Source organism: Eucyclogobius newberryi, unplaced genomic scaffold (assembly GCF_026437365.1).
Source record: "Eucyclogobius newberryi isolate DKJ021-1_F unplaced genomic scaffold, fEucNew1.0.hap1 SCAF_15, whole genome shotgun sequence".
In the NCBI taxonomy this organism is placed as follows: domain Eukaryota; kingdom Metazoa; phylum Chordata; class Actinopteri; order Gobiiformes; family Gobiidae; genus Eucyclogobius; species Eucyclogobius newberryi.
Window position 1 is genome coordinate 14,768,973 of NW_027315779.1, and position 20,496 is coordinate 14,789,468.

A 20,496-nucleotide genomic window follows, 5' to 3' on the forward strand; every position below is an offset into this window, starting at 1 on the left:
CAAAGGATGACAAGTAATATATACATCAGGGTGCACTGAAAATATTACATAAAAATTTGAACTGTCGCAATTGCAAAGGCTGCAATTATTAATGTAAACAAATGTCCTATCCAAACAAAAAAACACTGTGTTTCGATGTGAAAAAACGGCCAACCCATATTCTGAAGAGTACACAATTGTAATTGAGTTTAGCAATTCATAGATCATTATTTCTTTCAAATATTCACGCTCTTATGCATGTTTAAAATGTGCACAAATCCTGATTTGAAATATAAATAAAAAAAATACGGCAATGTTTTAGCACATATTTTTTTCAAAATTGTATAACCCTACTGTACACATCACTCACCGTTGAATTAAAACAAAACTGAACTCACCAATGAGCACATCCCTGACGCAGGACAAGAAATGTGTAGAAAACATGGTGACCCCGTAAAGCGAAAAGGGCTGCAGAGCGTCAGAACGACAGGTCAAGTCGAAGATCCAGATGAGCAGACAACACAAGCAGAAGTACACTGGACGACTATAAACGATTATCCAGTTATGGCCCTGGTAAAGAAACATACAAAATACAGCAATACAGTATTGTACAGGTTGTATTTAAGTCAACATGTTATTCCAGAGCTTCTCAAAGTGGTGGATGCGTCGTTTAGGGGCGCCTTGAGAAGTTTGAGCAGATATGGGCAGGACGTGTTTGTCTCTCTGTGCCCAGATTTCACACATATATTTGCAGAGCCATGAGTGTGTTGTGCCAGTTCATGGCTTCATGCACAAACCGATAAAAAACGCTTATTGTTACAGTTATTTCAGGTTTATGTGGGCATTTATATAGTGGAAATGCAATCTTTATTGTTTTATTTTTATCAGTCATAAGCTGTGGGGGGCATGGATACATTTTATCCCCTAAGGGGCGTGCACCAGAGAAGGTTGAGAAGCACTGTGCTAATCTTTACTTACATGCATTGGAGAAGCGGCATCTGGTTGCACACTCTGAAAATCAGAACATACATTATATAACTTATTAATACATAAAAAAGGTACACCATGATACAATTTAAAGTTAATATGTTACCTTTAGTAAAGAATATTGACAACTGGCAATGACCAAGCAGAACTGGAAGACCCAGATGTCCCTGAAGAAGTTTTGTAGGAGAAGGAGAAACCCCAGAAAGGCCACTAGACTGGCCAGCACTATGGCAAACACATTCTCTCCCACACGACGGTTTCTGAACAGAAAAAAAAGCCATGAGACAAGAAAATACATTTCAAAATTATAAACAATTGTATAAACATTTTTAAATAACCTGTCCAGTAAAGCCAGAAGAGCCAACCGGTCATATCGAACCCTTAACCATTTTCCAGGTAGCACCCAGAAGCGATAGTATTGTTTGGGCTTGGCCTTCTCTTCAATCATTAGTGTATTTTCCTGGGATTCTTGTAAAGACTCATGATCCAGATCAAACTGAAATCAAATACAATTTCACATTTCCGTTATTTAAATGATGGTAGAAACAGTCGCACAATTTATTGATTAATAAATAAGTCTATTTAAGAACGCTGCAAAACGAATACTGACCTCTGGCATTTCCAGTGGCACTCTGCGCACCTGCATGCCCTGTAAGACCACAGGTCTGGGCTGCAGGATGGACAGGACTGGGGCAACCTCCTGCACCTCTGTAGATGTGAAACTAGAAGATTGGGACTGTCTCTCCCTTTCCCTGTAGGAGAAAGATAAAGACATAATGTATTACTATTGTCACAGTTTAACCAGTCTTGACAGCACTTTACACTTACTGTACTGGGTCTTCATATCCACCACCAGCTGGTCCAAACGTATAAGACCTTTTAATGCCTGTTGACAAATAAAAATACACATTGGTACAATCATATTGGGCATTTGGATGAGTGTCTAGAATTCGATGCTAACCACTCTCATCAAAGAAGTAATGCACAGCTCCCTCTGTTGTGTCATCAAATGTGGAGGCTTCATGGATCCCACTGCGAGGCAACAGCAGCGAGGAGGCAAACTGTAAGGCTGAAGGAAGTGTCCGAGCACGTGAATGTGAAGAGGTCCGTGCCCGTTGGAGGTCCTGGAGGCTACAGACACCACAAAGTGTATTCAAGAAGAATGTTTATTATCCAAAGTGAACGATGCTAGTGGTTGATGCAAAATGCTGCATCAACCACCTGGCTTCTTGAAATCACTTAAATTGTTAAGACAACTTACCTGGGAGGTGATCCCATTGTCGATGGGGGAGGTGTAGGATTGCTTCCAGCATTATGTCTTCTTCGAATGGCCTGGGTTCTCTTGACACTGCTAACAGAGTCATGTTTGCCCCCATCCTCTGAAGCCAACGCTGGAGAAGGGTTATCGGTTACATCATTGACAGGAGTTACATTACAGTGTCAAAATGCATGATAACTGCCTTCAGACAGATGGCACAAACACATTTAACTGTACTATTTGTGATGCAATTATTAGACATGCAATCAAAACGTTTTTTTTTAATTGATTATTTGTATTGATCAGTATCAATACAAATAATCAATTAAAAAAAACGTAATAAGTAATAATAAGTAGTAATAACAATTATTTTACAAAAACAATACAACTTTTTCACAGCCTTAGGAGATGCCAGAGTAAATGAGCTTTGGCTCCATCTACTGACTCCAAAGGTTTAAAAAAAAAATAATAGTAAGCCGACCGACTTCCTGATGCAGCTACACAGTTGCAATGAACGTGATTTGCTAGCAGATATGTCTAGAATGAGTATGGCAATGATTTATGGACTAAAACAGCACAGAAGATGCTTGGAGCCGCGTCACAGATCTGAGAGTGTTTTTGACGGAGAAGAGAGGGCTTTCTAACGAGGATTCATCAAACAAGCATGCACTAAGCTAAATAGGTATGTTTTTTGTATGAGGGAACAATGTTAGAACAGAGCTAAAAGAGAAAAAAAAAACAATATTGCATAATATGGGTCCTTAAAAACAATTAGAAACTGTGAAAAGTAGCTTCTACTCAGAAAACATCTCACCTCCCCCCACAGCTCCTTCTTCCATAAGCTCTCCAGCTCGCCAGCCCATTTGGTTACCAGTCCAGGATCCCCCGAGCGAATCCAGCCGATGATGTGGTCCAGAGAACACATCATTATGGACAGTGTGGGCCTCCAAGTCCGATTTGGAGATGGTGAGAGCGCGGGGAGCAGGAGTTGAGGTGGAGGGCATAGTAAGCAGGGCAGTAGGCATCTCTGTGTTCTGGGCCCCACCTGCACCGTCCATACTTAGGACTCTGGCATGAGTTTTAGCACTTGCTGTACTTGCAGAGCGTTGAGCAGCACGAGAATGTGAGGGGCCAGCGGTCTCTGGTAAATCCCCTTCCCGTGGAGTGGGGAGCTGAGCAGCAGGGGGGACAGAGGATGTAATGCCAGTGTTAGTGAGGTCTGGGGAGTAACAGGAGGTAGAGGAACTGGAGTCGTCATCATCTGAGCTGTATCTACGCTGAGATCCCAGACTGGAGCCCGCACTCATGTCACTGCCATCATCCTCATCACTTGAATCCTCAAAAAGGCTTTCACTGTAGGCCTTTGCCCCCAATCTGCTACGCACAGGGATGTAATCCCTGTGCTGTCTGTGATTGTGATGTCGCCTATAAGAGCCGCAGTCAAAGCTGCTGCTCCCTGCTCCTGCCCGGCGCCGAGGGGCTTTCCGTCGTCCCGGTCTGTGGCCCCCACCACCAGCCCGCAGCAGCTTTAAGTCCTTTGGCCTCACTACCTGCTGAGCCTGTAGGGCAGGCTGGTCCGACAATAAAAAAGGGGCAGATATGGGCAGTGCCGGCTCGGAACACACCAACCCCAGGGCCAGCCCTGTGGGTACCGAGGAGGTCTGCCGTGGAGGGGGAGGAGGAGGAACAGGGATAGGTCCGTCTAACTCACAAAGCTCTGAATGTCCACTACTAGAAGGAGACGAGTTTTGAATAGGAGGGGGATGAGCAATCTCCGCTAAAGAAGGTAGATCCTCCCCTTCCACAAGTGTTCTGTCGAGCCCCTGGCTGATGGAGTAATCTTTGCATGGGGAGCGAAGTAGCACGCTGTCTGAAAGGTTGTCGGTGTCACTACCTCCCTGTCCTCCAGGGTCCTCCAGAGGGTCAGGGAGGTTTGAAACCAATGCAGGGGCAAGTGCGGACGCTTGTCTATCTGTGGGTTGTGGATGGCTAAAAGAAGGGCTGTCTAGCTGAGTTGAATCCGTTTTTTCACTGCGGTAACTGCTAACAGTGCTTAGGGTCTCCCGGTCTGTAGTGGCCCCACCAGCACTAAAACAGCTGTCTGTAGATCCAGCAGCAAGTGCCACCCCACTACGACTGCCAGGGTGCTCAGTGCCAGGGGCAAAAGCCACAGGGTCAAGGCCCAAACCTAGAAGATTCTCACTCAGTTCCTCACTCAAGCTGCTCCTAATGAGGGGGCTGAGGGGTGTGTCTCCTAGGCTTTCAGATTCAGCAGATGGCTCCAATGGAGAATATGCCCCAAGACCATTGCCAGGATTTGGTTTATGTAGACGATCCGGTAATTCCTCAACATCCTGTTCCTTCTCTCCACCGTCTTCCTGACTGGAGGGAGAAGGAGGGATCGACAAGCACTCTCCTTGCGCTCCGAACCCAGCTGTAATTCCAGATACTGCCATTGACCTGGGGAACTCCCCACTAAAGGTAGCAGCGATGCAAGACTGAATGACACTTGAAGCTCCTAAAGGGTGAAAAAATAGTTAATAAAAAAAGTTAATACCGAGGAGGAAACATGCTGAATATTTTAAATCAGGGAGAAACTTACTAATGGTATCTTGGGTACTCTGACGGAGGATTTCACGATGCGCTGATGTAACAATAATGTTATTGCTTCCCTGTTCTCTCATTAGCTCTTTAATATCTAAAATAAAAAGCAAAATACAGTTTCAGAATTATTATATATAAATTCCTTTATTATGAAATATTTGGGACAAGCCAATAGAACACTCTAGTTGAAAGCAACTATCGTAAAGTGATTTCAAATACTTACCCTTGGTTCCACAAGAATCCTCTAGTTGAGGCAAAAACTCCTGCACAAAAATGTAAAAGGAGCATATAACACAAGTGTATTATTAAAATTTACATATTCAACAAAAAGTTATATATAGAGAGGCTATTTTAACAGAGACAGACTATTTATACAGGAATAATAAAACCAACACTCACCGACATCTGGTTTAGTCCAAACAGTGAGTGTTGAGAGCTACATCGCACTGGAGGAGTTGAGTTGACCTTTCTAAATACTGTCATCTCTACACCGACATGACTGTCTCTGCAAAAAACATATTCAAAGGCATGTCTTAGGATTTTAGTGCATCCGAACAATTCTACTTTAATTATTTGTTTGTTTGTTGGCAGTTTTGTCTAAAGATCTGTGAAATACCTGCGTGGATTTCCATCATTTCCCCCTGAACCTTCTTCTTCATCTTTTGCAGCTTCAGCTGAAAGTGAGGCCTGCTTCTTCTCTACAATCTCCCCAAGATCAAACATGGCATGGAGTCGGTAGTTCACCACCTTGATGGCTGTGAAAAAGACTGCTACCACGGCTGAGTAGATACCTGCTATCAACAAGCTGGGCGGCAGCGCCTAAATGGGAGACACCACAAAACAGAAGCATTAAAATTGTATGACTAATTTAGAGAGTATTGAGATTCAGCTGATTTTTGTAGATAAATAAGTACATTATTTGAAAGTAACTAAAATAAACATTTTTTAACAATCTAGTGTACTCACCATGTACAACAAAAAGGGGAAGGCCAGAAGAAATATCCAAAGATACAGGTGGAAGCAGTTGGAGAAGGTGCTTTGATGGGGATCCACATACCAGCCCCCAGTGAGTGAAGCCCACACACCCTGCCGCAATATCTGAAGAGCTTGGGAACCCATGGCCTCTTCCTGGTTCAGACAACCGACGCTGTAGCTCAAAAACTGTGCAGCAGTTTGAGCCACAGTATCAACTTTCTACAACGGCACTTCCATTTGGTATTGCAGAGTGACCAACACCATTTCATCAAGCACTGCAGCCAAGCCTCATGGATAAGTTTTCTTCAGATGCGATCAAGAGTCCTTGCATATTTTTGAGCCGTCATATACTCCAGCTCTGCCCCAACATTGCCACACTCTTGCCAAATCCTTTTTGAGTATTGAAGAGTGTGACTTTTTGGCACAATTGCACCTCGCCAAATGCAAGTCATCTGTAAAAAGAATAGTGTTGATTAGATTATAAAACATATACAGGCGTGGAAAACACCAAAACAAATTGCCCTTTTTTATTATTACAACAAAAAACCTACTGTCTGAAACACACTAGACCAATATCAGGTTTAAGGTCACAAACATTTGTTTGAAACCCACACTAATACATTTCAATTGCTTACAGTAAATTAAACGTTGTTTTATAGGCCACTGCAGTGCCATCTAGAATAGATTAAATTTGCTGACTGACATTAGCAAAAGATAATTTAGCTTAGCTGACAAGGAGCAATACATACTGACTTGTCAGTGGGAATCGTTTTGAAACAAAATACATCCTATAGCAGCCTTTATAAATACATCCAGTGAAATGAACAACTAAACAAAGTCAGATCAAGACCAACATTTGAACTGTCAGACAAACACATCCTTAGCTAAACATCACTGTAATGCTAAAGGCTAGTCACCGGGCAAAGCTAGGCCCAACATATCACCATTTAAACTGTATCTTTGCTCTGTATTTAGCGACAACACACGGCAGTACGACACCATTCATCAGTGTTAATGTGATCTGATCTGCCTTCAGTGCTCGCCTCCATTAGTGTCGCGATCCAAAGTAAAACGTTTCCATATTTGGAGCCAAGTGAAGTTAGCTCGCAGCTAGCATTAGCTCTCAGCCTCAGGTCAGTCTTCCTTCCGCATCCAGAACTAGTCAAATCTCAGCGCCGTGCTTCGGGATGCTGAGAAGTCATTCGAAAAACTACACCTTCACTTTCGTTCTGTGTCTAATCGTATTCGTTATTTAACAAAAGCCCCTCACCCTCTTTGGCATGAAAGCTTCATTAACACGCATCGATAACAGAGGAGCTCCTCTCCCATTGCGAGAGACAGCTGTTTCTTGGCATAAATGGAGCCTGGGTGAAGGTTTCCACAAGCTAGCTCAGCTAGCGTTGGCTAACAACCGTAGAAATATGAGCTAACAACACCAGTTGACAAACCCGGAAAAGCGAGAGGTTCCCAGAACGCTGATTGGATAATCCTAATGGTGTCATAGAACGGCTATACACGTTACAAACACAGAACAAATATAAGATAAGATAAGATATTCCTTTATTGTCCCACATGGGGAAATTTCATTGATGCAACGCCGGTGGACAACATTGTTTAGTAATATTAAAAAACGACTTAAAACTACTGCAGCTAAATTAATCACGTGCATTTTGATTGCCTTTTATCTTTGTAAACATTTTGCCTAATTTTTCGGCCTAATAGGTTAAACTGAATATTGGAGCTGACAAATATTAAGTTAGGAGAGAAGTCCCATCTAAATAGTGTACATTTTTAAAAAGGCGTGGTATGTTCATTGCTATGAAGTATTTTATAATCATTACAGTTCTATTATAACACCCGTATTAACAATTTTTCCTTATAGCTTTTCAGGTAGGAAAATCATCATTTAAACTTTATATGATAGAATATGTGTTTCACTTTAGATTTACATATACAAATACAAATAATGACCATACAGGCCTTTTTTAGCTGTATATTTAAACACTTTTCAATAGCTTATATTGATTCCAAACGTTTTATCATACTTGTTTTGTCGACAACCTTTCGGCTAAAATCACCGCATCAGTCGAATCTTCTTACCTTCTTAAGAAAAAGATGACTTCAAGTAAAGTAGTCACTTAAGAATCACTTCTTTTTCATCTCACCAGGGGGTAGTCAAAGTGCACAGCCTGTCTACACATGCAAGATACAACCATGACATTATGATATAATCTCTAGAATTAAAAGCAAAATTAAACAAAATGCCGAATTTATTGCTGTAAAAAATATTACTGTTATTATTTTGTTACATAAAGTGGTTTTCTTCTATGTGATGTAGAAAGTTGAATCCATCCTGTACACCTTAGCATGAGCGCAGCAGTTGGACAGTTATAACAAGCTTATTATGCATAAGCATCAGCCTTTCTTTGTTCAAAAGGTTCTTTAAAATGATAACCTGACAGCAGTTATAAAAGATGCAGAAACAATTTCGTTTCACAATAAATAATGGACATACAAGAATTCATAACTCCAGACTACACTCTGCCTGAGAGAGTGAGACAGGAAACAGAAGACAGCTGATGAAACGTAAGTGTAAGAAATATAACAGATCATGACTTGTCATTTGCTTAATAGGATGCTTGTAAGTTATGGTGATCATTTGCATGTTTTTGAGAATATTCTTTTAGAAGAAAATAGTTTTAGTCTATGGTGCTTGTATTGAGCCACTGGTTACAGAATAGGGAAGAAAGCCATATTCCTGCCTATATGAGCATGTCTGCGGATTCTCTCTTATCTAAGCACCTAAGATATTGTTCATTCTGATTGCTCCAGAAAATAAAATCTGGCAAGAATTGTACTGTGAAAGACAAGACTCAATGAGAAATGGGTTAGCATCTGCTGTCACAGACCCATACTCTCTTGATTTTCGTGAATCTTGTACATTTTATATATTCTAATGGTAAGGGTCTGTACCTCAGCTTTAGTGATGCAGGGCAGTCTGTGCAAATTTCAAAAAGACAACCATTTAACTATAATTTACAGCTGTCTCACGTTCTCGTATAACAGCTCATAATGGACATATAAGGAGGTCCTATAAGGAGGAAGTAGGACCCCAAAAGGCATATCATAATGAACCATCATATGAAGAAGGGAATGATACATTTTTGCTTTATGTAAGATTTATGAAAAGTCAAAGAGTTAAAACTTATATTTGAGAGTGACAGACCTCTGGCAACTGCTGAATATGTTAAATATTAAAAAAAAAACTGCAGCTTGCACTTGAGACGAGTTTTTGGTCAGGAGGGGTCAGTATCTTTCAAAAGTCCAAGGAAGAAGAGGTTGCTGTTGTTCTGCGGAGGAAGTTAACACATAATTATTTAGATGGATTACAGTTTGATGAGTATTATTACAAAATTAGTACCGGTAGTCCTATTACTACGTTATGCCTGATGTAGAGTAGAAATATTTTCTTAAAGAAGCGAGTCACAAGACATAGTTTTACAAAGTATATAATCAAGTGTATTTTAATCTTTATCCACGTTCTGTACACATATCCATTTCACATGAACACTATACAATAGCAATGAGTGAGGAATTAAATTTTTCTGAGCACAGAGTCGCTCATTTCGAATGGCACTTTCATAAAAATAAGACTAAATCACAGAGCATAAGTAAAATGTTGACAAACCAAACAGAGAAGATGGCTTTCGATGATCCGATTGGAGGGTTAACAATTTCAACACATATAAAATGCAACAACACAAATAGGCCAACTTGTTGTTTGCCACCGTTGTGTTTTCTTTTTGTAATCCGATCCTTTAATAATGCAAAGGATGTCTGCAGCTGTCGGAGGAAAGTGTGCTTATTGTCTGGACTTTAATAAAAAAGGCAATTTTAAAATGTAACATGTTTTTAAGTGATAATAAGATACATTGAAATATCAGAGAAATATCAATACAATTCACAAACTTTCAATTATTCATCTCATAGAATAGTCATTATAGTAACTGATAGAAAAAACAAATCATTAAGTCTGGCTCCTTTACATGAAATATCTATTGTATGCCTTCCAGATAAGTTTACATTATCAGTGTGCTTTTGCATTTATCCCATGACAGACAAAGAAAAACCGTACAGTGACTCTGCCTCGCAATGTCCGAGGCAGTCCTTTTTGCACCAGAAAGGAAAATCCCTTCGAAAATGATTCTGTGTTCACAAAAACTCCTGCAGTTAAAGTTCGGGCTGCGGCGGTTTGGTATTGTAAAAGACGTCGGGAGGGTCTTGGATCATCTCTTCTCTTCATTGCTCTTCTCCCTTGCATTCATTTTGCCTTATATACATACAAGCAATGTTTACACACAAATTCTTTTCACTGGAGTTGGACTGATTTTTTATTTCCTACTCAAAATGGCACAGCACACTTATGACACCTCGCGAATAAGCCCATCCGTCTACAGTTCCTGGCTCAGGTATATTATTTTTAAACTTTACTTAATTCCCCTTTTTTCATCATAGAGCAAAAAGTCATGCTTTGTTAGTACCAGCAACATGGTGAATGTGATTGGCGAGCTTTAGGCCGCAAATACTTCATCTTACCCAAGTAAAATTGTACTTTAGCAGAAATACCCGAGTACCCTTAGCTCGTCAAAGATAAAATCCAATAACTGCTCTGTTCTGCCTCATATATCATAATGGAGGACACTGGAATTTGAACGTTACAAAGAAGTACAAAGAAAACATTTAGGCATGTGTGTCTGGATGTCCTCAGCACTTTGTTTACTGAGACGTATCCATGCTATATACAAAGCCAAGAGTGGTTGTGCCATCTCTTCTGATCTCATTAAAAACATAAAAAATGACACACATACAAAGAAGTGGTGAATGCAGGCCTGTTGTGACATGAAGGATGAGTCAGATCTTTTTGAACACGAACAGGAAACCGCGCAACCTTGACTTTTTAAGGAATAATACCATAGTTCAAACATTTGCTTCGATCAGCTGTTGTGAGACTTCTCTGATGGTCACAGAAACAGAAATCTTGTCCACACTTAACACACTGTTTAGACATAGTACTCTTTGTCCTTGTTCTTTTTGCCCTTCGTGATTGCCTTTGCCACTGAGCCCGTCGGTGTGGTTTTGTCCTTTATCACTGTTCCGTTACCCTCCACAGACGAGTTATTGGCAAAACCATGGCTGTTGTCTGCCGGGTAGGAGCCCTCGTCACGGTTGCGGTACTTGTACATGGCATAAAGTAGTATGAGGATGCAGAGCGCAGCAGCAGCCACGATGCCCACTACCATGCCGGTTGTGCTACTCGACTCCCTTATGACCTCCACGGCACCTGGCAGGTTCTTTTCGTCCAAGGCGGTGGGGTTGGCTGTGGGCACATGGGGAAAATTGGGTGGGTAGGTTAGTCCCGGTGTGTTGCGGGAGGAGGGAGGAGCGGCTGGGGGCAGAAGCACCTGGTCGCGGGTGTTCATTTTGCCTGCGGGGATGTGGAGCTGGTCAGGATTGGTGGTTGGGACATAAGGAGGTATAGGACGGGGTGGTTTATGTTTGTGGACCCCACCCTCGCCAGCAGGGGGCGGCGGAGGTAGGACTGTCCTGTCAGTGACCATGGGGGAATTCTTACGGTAAAAGTCCTCATCGTCCGATTCGGTCATCTCCCCGGAGCCGAAGGCGGACACCTCCACAGGGTCACCGCAGTCCTCCTGGTCTGGGGGGCAGGACGAAGGGTGGGGCGGGAGGATGAGGGACTCTTTGGTGGTCTCGAGCGGGGACAAGAGGGTGGGGGGAGGCGGGATCACGGGAAAACGGGTAGCGATTGAGGGGGGCTCAAGGGAATCCACTGTTATAATAGGCAACACTAATTCACCTCCTAGAAGAGAAACAGAAAAGGTGGGTTGAGCTATGATAGAACATAAATAGCATATCAACTATGGCAGCAAAAATAATTGCCTATTAACTTCTGTTTGAATAACAGCTATATACTGTGTCTTTTTTGTATGATAAATTTAAACTAATTAGAAAATGAAAGGTTATATATTGGCATATCACATCATATTACCATTGTTGGTGAGTGGGTGTGTGCAGAAAAACTGTAAGTCTTACTCAATACCAACATTAGGAGAAGAAGAAAGAAAAAAAAATGACTAGAAATGAATGTGAGAGAAAATGCATACACACACGCACGCTCGCTCGCTCGCTCGCACGCACGCACACGCACGAGAATAACATACAGAATGGCCCATTTAAAGCGGCAGCTAAATGAGAAGCAAAAAATAAACAGAGAAGAATTAATTACATTTGTTGTGTAATAAGCTATTTAATATGAGCTATTAGTCAGTCAATGATATCAGTCAATTCAATTAATTTATGTGATTTTTTTGTCTCAAAACTGCAGGAAAGTGGTCAAATTGAATGTGTGTGTGTGACAAGAAGCCAGCAGTGGTGCCTGGACTGGACAATCTCACAAACTCTTGTGTTCCTGTGCTGAAGGAAAATGGTGGTAGTAAAATCTAGGATTATTACTTTTCATTTTATACTTATTTAGCATTTTAGCTCTTGAAAAGGAAATGCAAGGTTACACGTTTTAAACTAAATACAAACAGGTGTAGACCAATGCAGTCTCATTCAGTGATTATATATATTTACCTTCACTGCCGGCCTTATTTTAGTCCTTAAACTTTTCATTAGTATTGGAGTCACAGTTTGCGGGGCCAGTCAACAACAAACAGCCCTGATAAGGTCATATAAATAATTGAAGCGCTCATAATAAGGGCACACTTTTACTCGCCTCGACAAGTTCTGCCACCAGCCTGATCCATGTCGTCCAGGCCTAATGACTGCACTCCTCTCCACACTTTTACATTAATGACTTCCAGATATGACTTAAAAGCCAGCCACATATTGTAAATGGCTGCGTCTATACCAGCTTTCCAAATGAGAACAGATGTTTAGAAGAGCCAATTAAAGCCTCCTAAAGTATACGCAGCAAATACAACGTGAAAAGGCGATAAAGTACTGTTGATAATGTTTGAACCAAAGCTAATGTTAATATGTTAAACAATGTATTCCCTGCTACATAAGGTTCATTTAAAGCTGCGCGATGTAACTTTTCTGGTGGAGGGGCTGTCACCTGCTTGACTCCATGGAGACAATTTAGCTTTGCCTGGAATGTTCCACAGATCGGCATTAAACGTATAGCTCGGTTACAAAAATACCTTGTGAAACTTGCATTCTTACTGTGAGCTAGGACGTCTCTCCACAGATTTGACCTGCAACTTAGTCTGCTTGTCTCCACGGCGATAGATACGTTTAATTTTCTACTGTGAAACGTTCCAGGCAAAGCAATGACATCTCCATAGAGACAAGTAGGTACAATAGCAGAGCCTTCACCAGAAAAGTTACCTCTATAAAGTCAAAATGCCATGCAATGAATATAACAAAATGTCACATATTAAAGCTTATTAGTGACAGCATTACACACACACACACACGCACGCACACACACACACACACACACACACACACACACACGCACGCACAAACACACACACACACGCTGCTTTAGTGCCGTGTAATATTAAGATAAAACCACATCTGACTCACCTGTTCCTGGCTCACACTCCTCCAGGTCCTCATCATCGCTGGGACACTCTGCTGACGCCACTAAAATATCGTCAGAGTTTTGTGGCTATAAGAACAAAAACAAAGGCAATAATGTTAGTTTTACGGTAGAAGACAACATCTGTACCACTTGGTGTTGCTTTTTTATTCTGCTGTCTCTGGTGAGAGGAACTTTTCTGCTTTGAGCAACACAAGCAGCGATGCACATCAGCCAAGGACCAAGACACTGCTGCCTGTACCCCAGAGGCTCACTACATTTTCAAACAAAACACTTTCAGATGACTGGGGCAGATGCTTTACCAAAATACCAAACTATTTGAATTGTCTCCATGTTTATAGTGCATTGTGTGATTATAATTACAGGTAGAAAACAATTCAATTTGAGGTAACTGCAGGGGAAAATGTGAGCATTAATAAAACAGCAACCTCCAGATCACCAGGTGCAAATGCAAAAATCCATTCAGCCTGACAGGTTACATAATGTGGATTTAAATTGTAGGGTTTGGAACTGTTGAAACTGTCAGTCAAGGCAAAAAAGTGCAGTCTACTGAAAAAGCTATCACATAAATTTGTTCACTATGTTCCTTTGCAGAAATAATGGCACAGACTCACACCTCACACACGTAAAAATGAACATTACCTAATTTAGAAAAATAAATAAATAAACAGTATTTGGTATTTTGGCAACTGACGATTAATTTAAGAAAAACAATGTGATTTAGAAAATTTTAAATCACAAAATGGATCCAAAACAACTTCGATACAAGTCTGCATAATAGCGAGCAGGGTGTAGAGCAGTAGGTATATCATATAGTGGAAAAGTGCAATTGTCTAAGAAATTTGGAATATACTTTTGGCAGCAGAGAAAAAGGCCATCACGAAAAAAAAAGACACAAACTGACCCAATGATCAAGGACTGGACTGACATAGAAATAAAAAAATGAAAAAATAAATAAAAAACACATAAAAAAATAATGACAATTAATTATTAATATATGCGGTAGCTTCACTCGATTCGATTAGAAGAAATAGCACGGACAAATGACTCCGAATACAATTTCAAGTGGGAAAATGGAAGGGAAAACAAAAACAATTCACATTGTAAAAAGCTAAACATTAGAAAAAAATGAAATACAAATTTTACATTTACCATAAAAGGTTTCAAGTATCGTTTTATGTTTTATATATGTTTTCATTATTCACTCTTCACCTGAGCTTGCCATTAGCTTTCCTTGCCTTTTTATTTGGGCTTGAAACCGGTCCAATAATCACACTGATATGTCCCTATCCACAAAAAACGCTCATAAATGTCCACGTGTTCAATTAAGAAGTGTTTTTTTTTGGATCTGCCTTTATTACACTTGTTAAAACCGTGGGCAAAAGGTGTGAGCTTTGTAAATTCAGGCGACACAATTGAAGAGGAACACTTGCTGCTCTTCATCCACACTGCAATACCTTGGAGATGCTCTCTCTCAGACTTGGCGAGCGCTGCCTCCTTGTGGTTGTGGTGGCCATTGTGGTGGTCGTCTCCATGATCGTGGTCGACATGTCGGACACGGCTAACGGGGTCGCGGAGGTCGTATCCGTGGTGACAGCCGTGAGCGAGTCACCCACTAAACGCAAGTTCCCCTCCACTTCCACACTGGGGTCATTCTCCGCAGCCAGTTTCAGCACCTGTAAGCCATTGTAGTACAAGCCCGAGATCTGCCCCTGGAACGGACGGCCCTTGTCACTGCCGCCGATTTTGATGGCGGCTTGGCTGTTGAAGATGGTCAATTGTCGCCCTGAGAAAAAAACAAAACAAAAGAAAAGCAGGAAGTGAGGGGGGAAAGATCAAGATTAGATGTTAAGTGCAAAGATGTGCTCAATATGATCAATCATTAATGTTTAGATGCATTATTTACTGTGTTTAATAGGGAAAGATTTGGCCTGAGGTTGGTGCATGCAGGTTTCAAAACAAGTTAAGACATTATTAAGACGCCTATTTAATTGCTTTTTGTTGGTCAAGTCTAATAAATGTTGTTACATAAGCTGTCTGCTGGGAAAGTAGGACAGATGTTTTTTTCTCGGATATTTAATTATGTTGTAAGTCTAGGATAGACAGAGCGAGGATGCGTGCTATATCACTTTATGAAAAAGAAAGCGTCCATAATTATTCAAAGATAAATTAATAAACTCTTATGTTAGGCGACTGTCTTTCCCCTTTATAAACCCAAGTCCTCTAACCCTCACAAAGGGCTAGAGATATCAAATAGCATTGTCTGTACTTGCCCTGATAAGCTTTGTTACTTCAAAAGGAGGAGCGCGTGGCAGTAATGCCCCTCTTAGGAGAATACTTATTAGCAAAGTTAATGACCGCAAACAGTGATGTGCTTGAACAGCCTGTCAGCGAGCTTGTGTTGTAACAAAAGGGCTTGGGCAAAGAGTACAAGGTGGTCGGAGCAGGACGAGGTAAAAGTACAGAGACATAGGGACACAGGAGTAAAGGAATTAAGGATTTAAGGATTTAAGGTTAGGGTTTAGTCAATGTTAGGTTTGTTTTAGTTATTTTCTCATGAGTTACAGGCTTCATCTAATTAAGACAGCGGTTAAGAGGGATGTTAGAGAGAGGGTTATGTGTTTTTAATTTACAGTTACGGTTTACAGGTGCAGCATCTACACAAGGATGACTTTGAAATATCATTCTCATCCATACAGAATGTAATAGTACCGAGGTGACACGTCAAGTAGTCGGTGCCATTCCCAAGCATGGATAAATGGAGAGGAAAGGGCATCCAGTGAAGAATTTAATCCAAATTACTGAACACATTAGAGGCAAAAGATTTGGGCCAGCCACCATAAAACTGCTGTGAATATAATATATAATCTGATAAAAAGGCTCAATGTGATAGAGCTGAAAACTTGTCACCCTTGTTTTCTGACACTGCACCTCACTGAGGAAAGGTTATTTAGTGTTTATTCATTTATTAGTTGATTTTATTACCTTTATCGAGTAGCCACTCGTCAACTACCCGACCAAGTCTGTATGGGATTCTTTGTCTAGCAATAGCCAGTCGCTCATTATCATAGTGTCCTTCAAAACATTTAGAGAGACAGATTAAAGGTTAAACATCACATGGTTAGAAACAGGTTTAACAAGTTGTCATTTTTAACCCAAGGCTGAGTTAAAAGAAACTTGTGCTTTAAAAACTAGTTATTATCTCTATTTAGAAAACTGTTTAGGCTATTTATATACGCTACTCTAGTTAGTGGTGTTTAGGTAATTTTATGAAAAGCATTATGTCACTTACACATCATTTAACATACTGTGCAGAGAGAGAAGTTCAAAGAAAGCAAAGTCATTTAACATTACATTTGACAGTTAGAGCAAAAATACACTGAAATCAGCCGGGAGACCGAGTCACACCCCACTCTTCATCGTGCACTAGGGATCTGAGGACAATGTGCTTTATTCAGCAGCACCCAAGGGACCAGTGCGGTTACAGCTAACACTGGTGGGAGCCGCAGACGCTCAATAATGGAATTAACGTAATATATTTATAGAAGATGCTCAGATGCAAACACAAATGAGAAGGATAAATATTTGTCTCGAGTGCATAATGATTGAGTGAGGTGGGACTTAAGCCTTTGACATATTTCATAAATGCACATAAACATGATTACTCAATAGATTTCATGTTTGTTTTGAATGTGTTTGTATATGAAAATTATTTGACATCAGTAAATATGTTTCCTTGTTGAATTGCTCTATGTGTGATAAATGAAGCTTGCAGTGTAGAAAAGGCTTTGGTGCTTCAGCTGATGTGATGGCAGGTCTAGGCTGGTTATTGACCAATAAAACTACAGGATATTTTCTGACAATGGGAGGAGACATGTGTGAGCAGTGTTAAGATTCATGTGGGACGTTGACATAGGCAGAAAGACTCCGGACAGCACAGATGGGCCCGTCCGGCTGTGCCAGATGGTGCACCTGTTCTATGCCCAGATAACAAGATGACTGACAACAGGTTAGAGTGTGTCAAGCTTTAAGTACTGTTTAAATGGGACCAATGTGATACTCCACTCATGGTCATCATTTTCAAGTCAACACCTAACTATGGACTAGCACTCTTTTTCACTAACTAGCCTTCAGAAATTAAAGAGAAAATCCCTGTGTTAACCTGGTGCATCATGGTTTGCCATAATCACAGAGAGACTGGCCATAAGAAAATGTACAAATCTGTCTGTAGTTGTTGTTTAAATGCATATGATTTAACAGTGTGGCATCTGAAAAAGGCCATTGGTCATGACCAGTTCACACTGATTGTAATAAGGTGATAAAGTGGTAATCTGTGGAATTACTGACTGACTAAGTAGGACACAAAAGTACTTTTATAAACTAGTATTTAGGCGATTGCTTCCTCTCAACTGAGGCGTGTGAGACATTTGTCCAAAGTCGGGGAACATTTTCACTGCTTCTGTGTTTGTATTCACAGAGGGAGTCTCGTCTGAGCAAAGTGTGATGGATGATGAGAGTGGAGTGACGCAAAAGTCTCATGACTTTGCATTAATATGACTCCACTTCAGTAATGGGTTGTAGAGAAGAGCTTTCCAACATAAATTTAGAATGTATTTTATTATCTGGATGCAGAAAAGATACATAAATACCTGTGTTTGAATTGTTGAAACATAATGTTCAACAATCAAATTAAATGCCCTTAAGTACTAAATATTCAACAGCATATTGATGATGTTGTGCTTATGTATAATGTGGGGACAGCAGATGTCTCACAGTGATCACATCGGTCGACGTTAAGGTGAATTAAACAGGTCACTGGGCATAGAGCCAGCCATCACTCCTCACCACTACGGCTGTATGAAGATTTATGTGCGTGTTTGACATGTAATCCTGTCCCCTGCATCTGTGTGTGATGTATGGCTGCAGCACGCTCTCGTTCATCTTACCTGGAGGGTACCGCTCAATGACCGGATGGTTGTCCACTTGGAGGGTGGCATTGCCACCGCTGCGTGTGAAGCGCACAACGTGGTACTTGCCATCGTTTACCACAATAGCGGGCTCATCTATGATGATGTCATCGGTCCCCACGTTGAAAATCACGCCGATCTTGCCTTGATCCTGAGGGTGAAAAGCAGAGATACACTGTGATAATGCTACAGATACACAGATGTGCTTTAGCCGACTCAGAGGAGGCTTGCCGCTTGCTAAAGCAGTCACAAACAATCTCCTGTGACATACACAGATGTAGCTCTTCTTCAGGCTCAGCTCTGAGCTCAGGTTTCCTGATGTAAATCTCACTTGACACAATCCCTCTGTTTCTCTTTTGGTTGACCCACCTTCCTTTGTCAGCTCAGCTTCGATCCTGCAAACCTCCCTGAGAGGTCAGTGCTGCTTCCTGAAACAACCTTTAGGGGGCGCTAACACAAACACCAAGACAAACAGCTCCTGTCTGAGCCAGACGAGCCGCAGTCACTCAACACAAGGTCACAGTGCTGATGTGGCTGTAAACTAGGGACAGGCAGATCACCCCTCAAATCTCAGGCTGTATTTTACTAGTCACTATGTGTGTGTGCATATATGAATATTAGGATTTATTATTTAATTTTTTCTTTCTTCAGTTTCTTCTGTGATACAGAGAAGAGATTTCTGGGTGGGAATTAATGGATGGTCCACACTCTCCGTGTTGCATAAATTGTACTTTTCTATCCATTTATCACTGCTACAGATAGTGCTGTGTTACCTAAATGAAATTAACCTCTATTTTCAAAGGTCATTACTGATCTATTCACAGCCTTTGTAATCCTGCAGCATCACCAGATAGAACAGTCAAGCACACTCTGAACTCATCTTAAAGTTTGTTTTAGTGGAGCCTGAACCTTGCTGACTCTATCCAAACATTTACAATAAAGTCTAACAATCCCCACGACACATGGCTGAGCAAGAGTGTGCACGATTTAATACAACGCAGTCCCCTTCCTTGCTCTCACAGTTCAAGAGTTTAAATACACTTTTCTCTGCTTAATTTTTTTGTTTCAAACATGCATTTTATTTACCCGACTTGTTACAGAATGGTGTCACCGCAAAGATTTTAACTTAGACAAAGATTCCTACTGCTATTCCCTTGTTCAAATTACTAATAGGAGATACTGGCCTGATGACGACTAAATCCTCAAAACTTAAAATGTATAGATTGACATTTATAAGACAAAATTTGCTCGTGGCTCATTTCAGCCATACATTGGGATTTCTCACTTTGTGCCAGAGTCCCAAACTACAACCCCAGCACCTGCTCCGACTAATGGTGCTTTTAACAGGTCTGGCAATGGACAAGTATTTAGTATTTGGCTAAAAGGATTTTGAAAAGGGATTTTGTTAAATAATTAACTTGCATTACTGACAATAACAACTAACCAACCAACCAACCAACTAACACAAGGCTTCAATTAATAAATAAATGAATGAATGAAACTATACCAATTTTACACATAAACTTAATTGATCTGTCCTTTTCCTCTGTATCTACTGCGTTGTATCAATGAAATTTCCCCATGTGTGGACAATAAAGGATTATCTTATCTTATCTTATCTTAATTCAGAAGTTGTAGCAATGCATCCGTGCGATTTGATGGTTGAAGTAATAAGAAGTTTAGTTGTAAACTGAAGAAAATGAAAGATGCCATCTAGCTAAAACAAATTTAGGGTGGAAAATATTTAGGGACTATATATAATAGGGACTATAATGGCTTTCAAATGGTCTATAAGTGCAGACATGCGTGTATATTGCCCAGGTTCAGCCCATGGTGCTCCAGGTCAAACCCGTGTGTGTCTTTGGCCCGCTCGGCACCTCTCTAGGGCTCACTGTCCACTCTGTCTCCTCTCACATCCTGCTTACTCAGTAACACAAGTGCTTATTATAAAAGAAAACAGCCCTGACACCTCCGGGCAGCTGCAAAGGCACCACAGCTGCGTTATTTAAACAATATCCACAGTATTTAGAGTTTAATATGCTTTTTATTGTCTTCACTTTTTTACAGTCCCTACAATCTATTAAAAATTATATTATTAG

General features: G+C 40.8%; 2 protein-coding genes across 14 annotated transcripts in view; both read right to left on the reverse strand.

Moving 5' to 3' along the window:
- LOC140360789 (pecanex-like protein 3) overlaps window positions 1-7,245 on the reverse strand; it is an 18,106-nt gene extending 10,861 nt beyond the window's left edge. The window contains exons 1-16 of one of the 2 annotated variants that reach the window (XM_072446163.1): window positions 7,074-7,245; window positions 6,803-6,993; window positions 5,795-6,255; window positions 5,445-5,647; window positions 5,228-5,333; window positions 5,052-5,091; window positions 4,827-4,922; window positions 3,039-4,742; window positions 2,228-2,357; window positions 1,928-2,097; window positions 1,795-1,852; window positions 1,577-1,718; window positions 1,305-1,462; window positions 1,073-1,226; window positions 958-990; window positions 378-549 (exon numbers count right to left, since the gene is read on the reverse strand). In XM_072446163.1, coding sequence (XP_072302264.1) covers window positions 378-549; window positions 958-990; window positions 1,073-1,226; window positions 1,305-1,462; window positions 1,577-1,718; window positions 1,795-1,852; window positions 1,928-2,097; window positions 2,228-2,357; window positions 3,039-4,742; window positions 4,827-4,922; window positions 5,052-5,091; window positions 5,228-5,333; window positions 5,445-5,647; window positions 5,795-5,947 — 3,319 coding nt within the window. In that variant the 5' untranslated portion in view covers window positions 5,948-6,255; window positions 6,803-6,993; window positions 7,074-7,245. The remainder of the gene's footprint in view (window positions 1-377; window positions 550-957; window positions 991-1,072; window positions 1,227-1,304; window positions 1,463-1,576; window positions 1,719-1,794; window positions 1,853-1,927; window positions 2,098-2,227; window positions 2,358-3,038; window positions 4,743-4,826; window positions 4,923-5,051; window positions 5,092-5,227; window positions 5,334-5,444; window positions 5,648-5,794; window positions 6,256-6,802; window positions 6,994-7,073) is intronic. The other variant, XM_072446164.1, reaches the window with a different exon arrangement.
- Window positions 7,246-9,299: 2,054 nt separating this feature from the next.
- Window positions 9,300-20,496, reverse strand: part of LOC140360796 (neurexin-2-like) — a 161,355-nt gene continuing 150,158 nt past the window's right edge. For 4 of the 12 annotated variants that reach the window (XM_072446179.1, XM_072446177.1, XM_072446176.1 and 1 more), the window contains 5 exons: window positions 18,377-18,548; window positions 16,416-16,505; window positions 14,888-15,216; window positions 13,415-13,499; window positions 9,300-11,681 (listed from right to left, as the gene is read on the reverse strand). In XM_072446179.1, the coding sequence (XP_072302280.1) occupies window positions 10,864-11,681; window positions 13,415-13,499; window positions 14,888-15,216; window positions 16,416-16,505; window positions 18,377-18,548 (1,494 nt within the window). In that variant the 3' untranslated portion in view covers window positions 9,300-10,863. The remainder of the gene's footprint in view (window positions 11,682-13,414; window positions 13,500-14,887; window positions 15,217-16,415; window positions 16,506-18,376; window positions 18,549-20,496) is intronic. The other 8 variants (XM_072446183.1, XM_072446182.1, XM_072446187.1 and 5 more) reach the window with 3 other exon arrangements.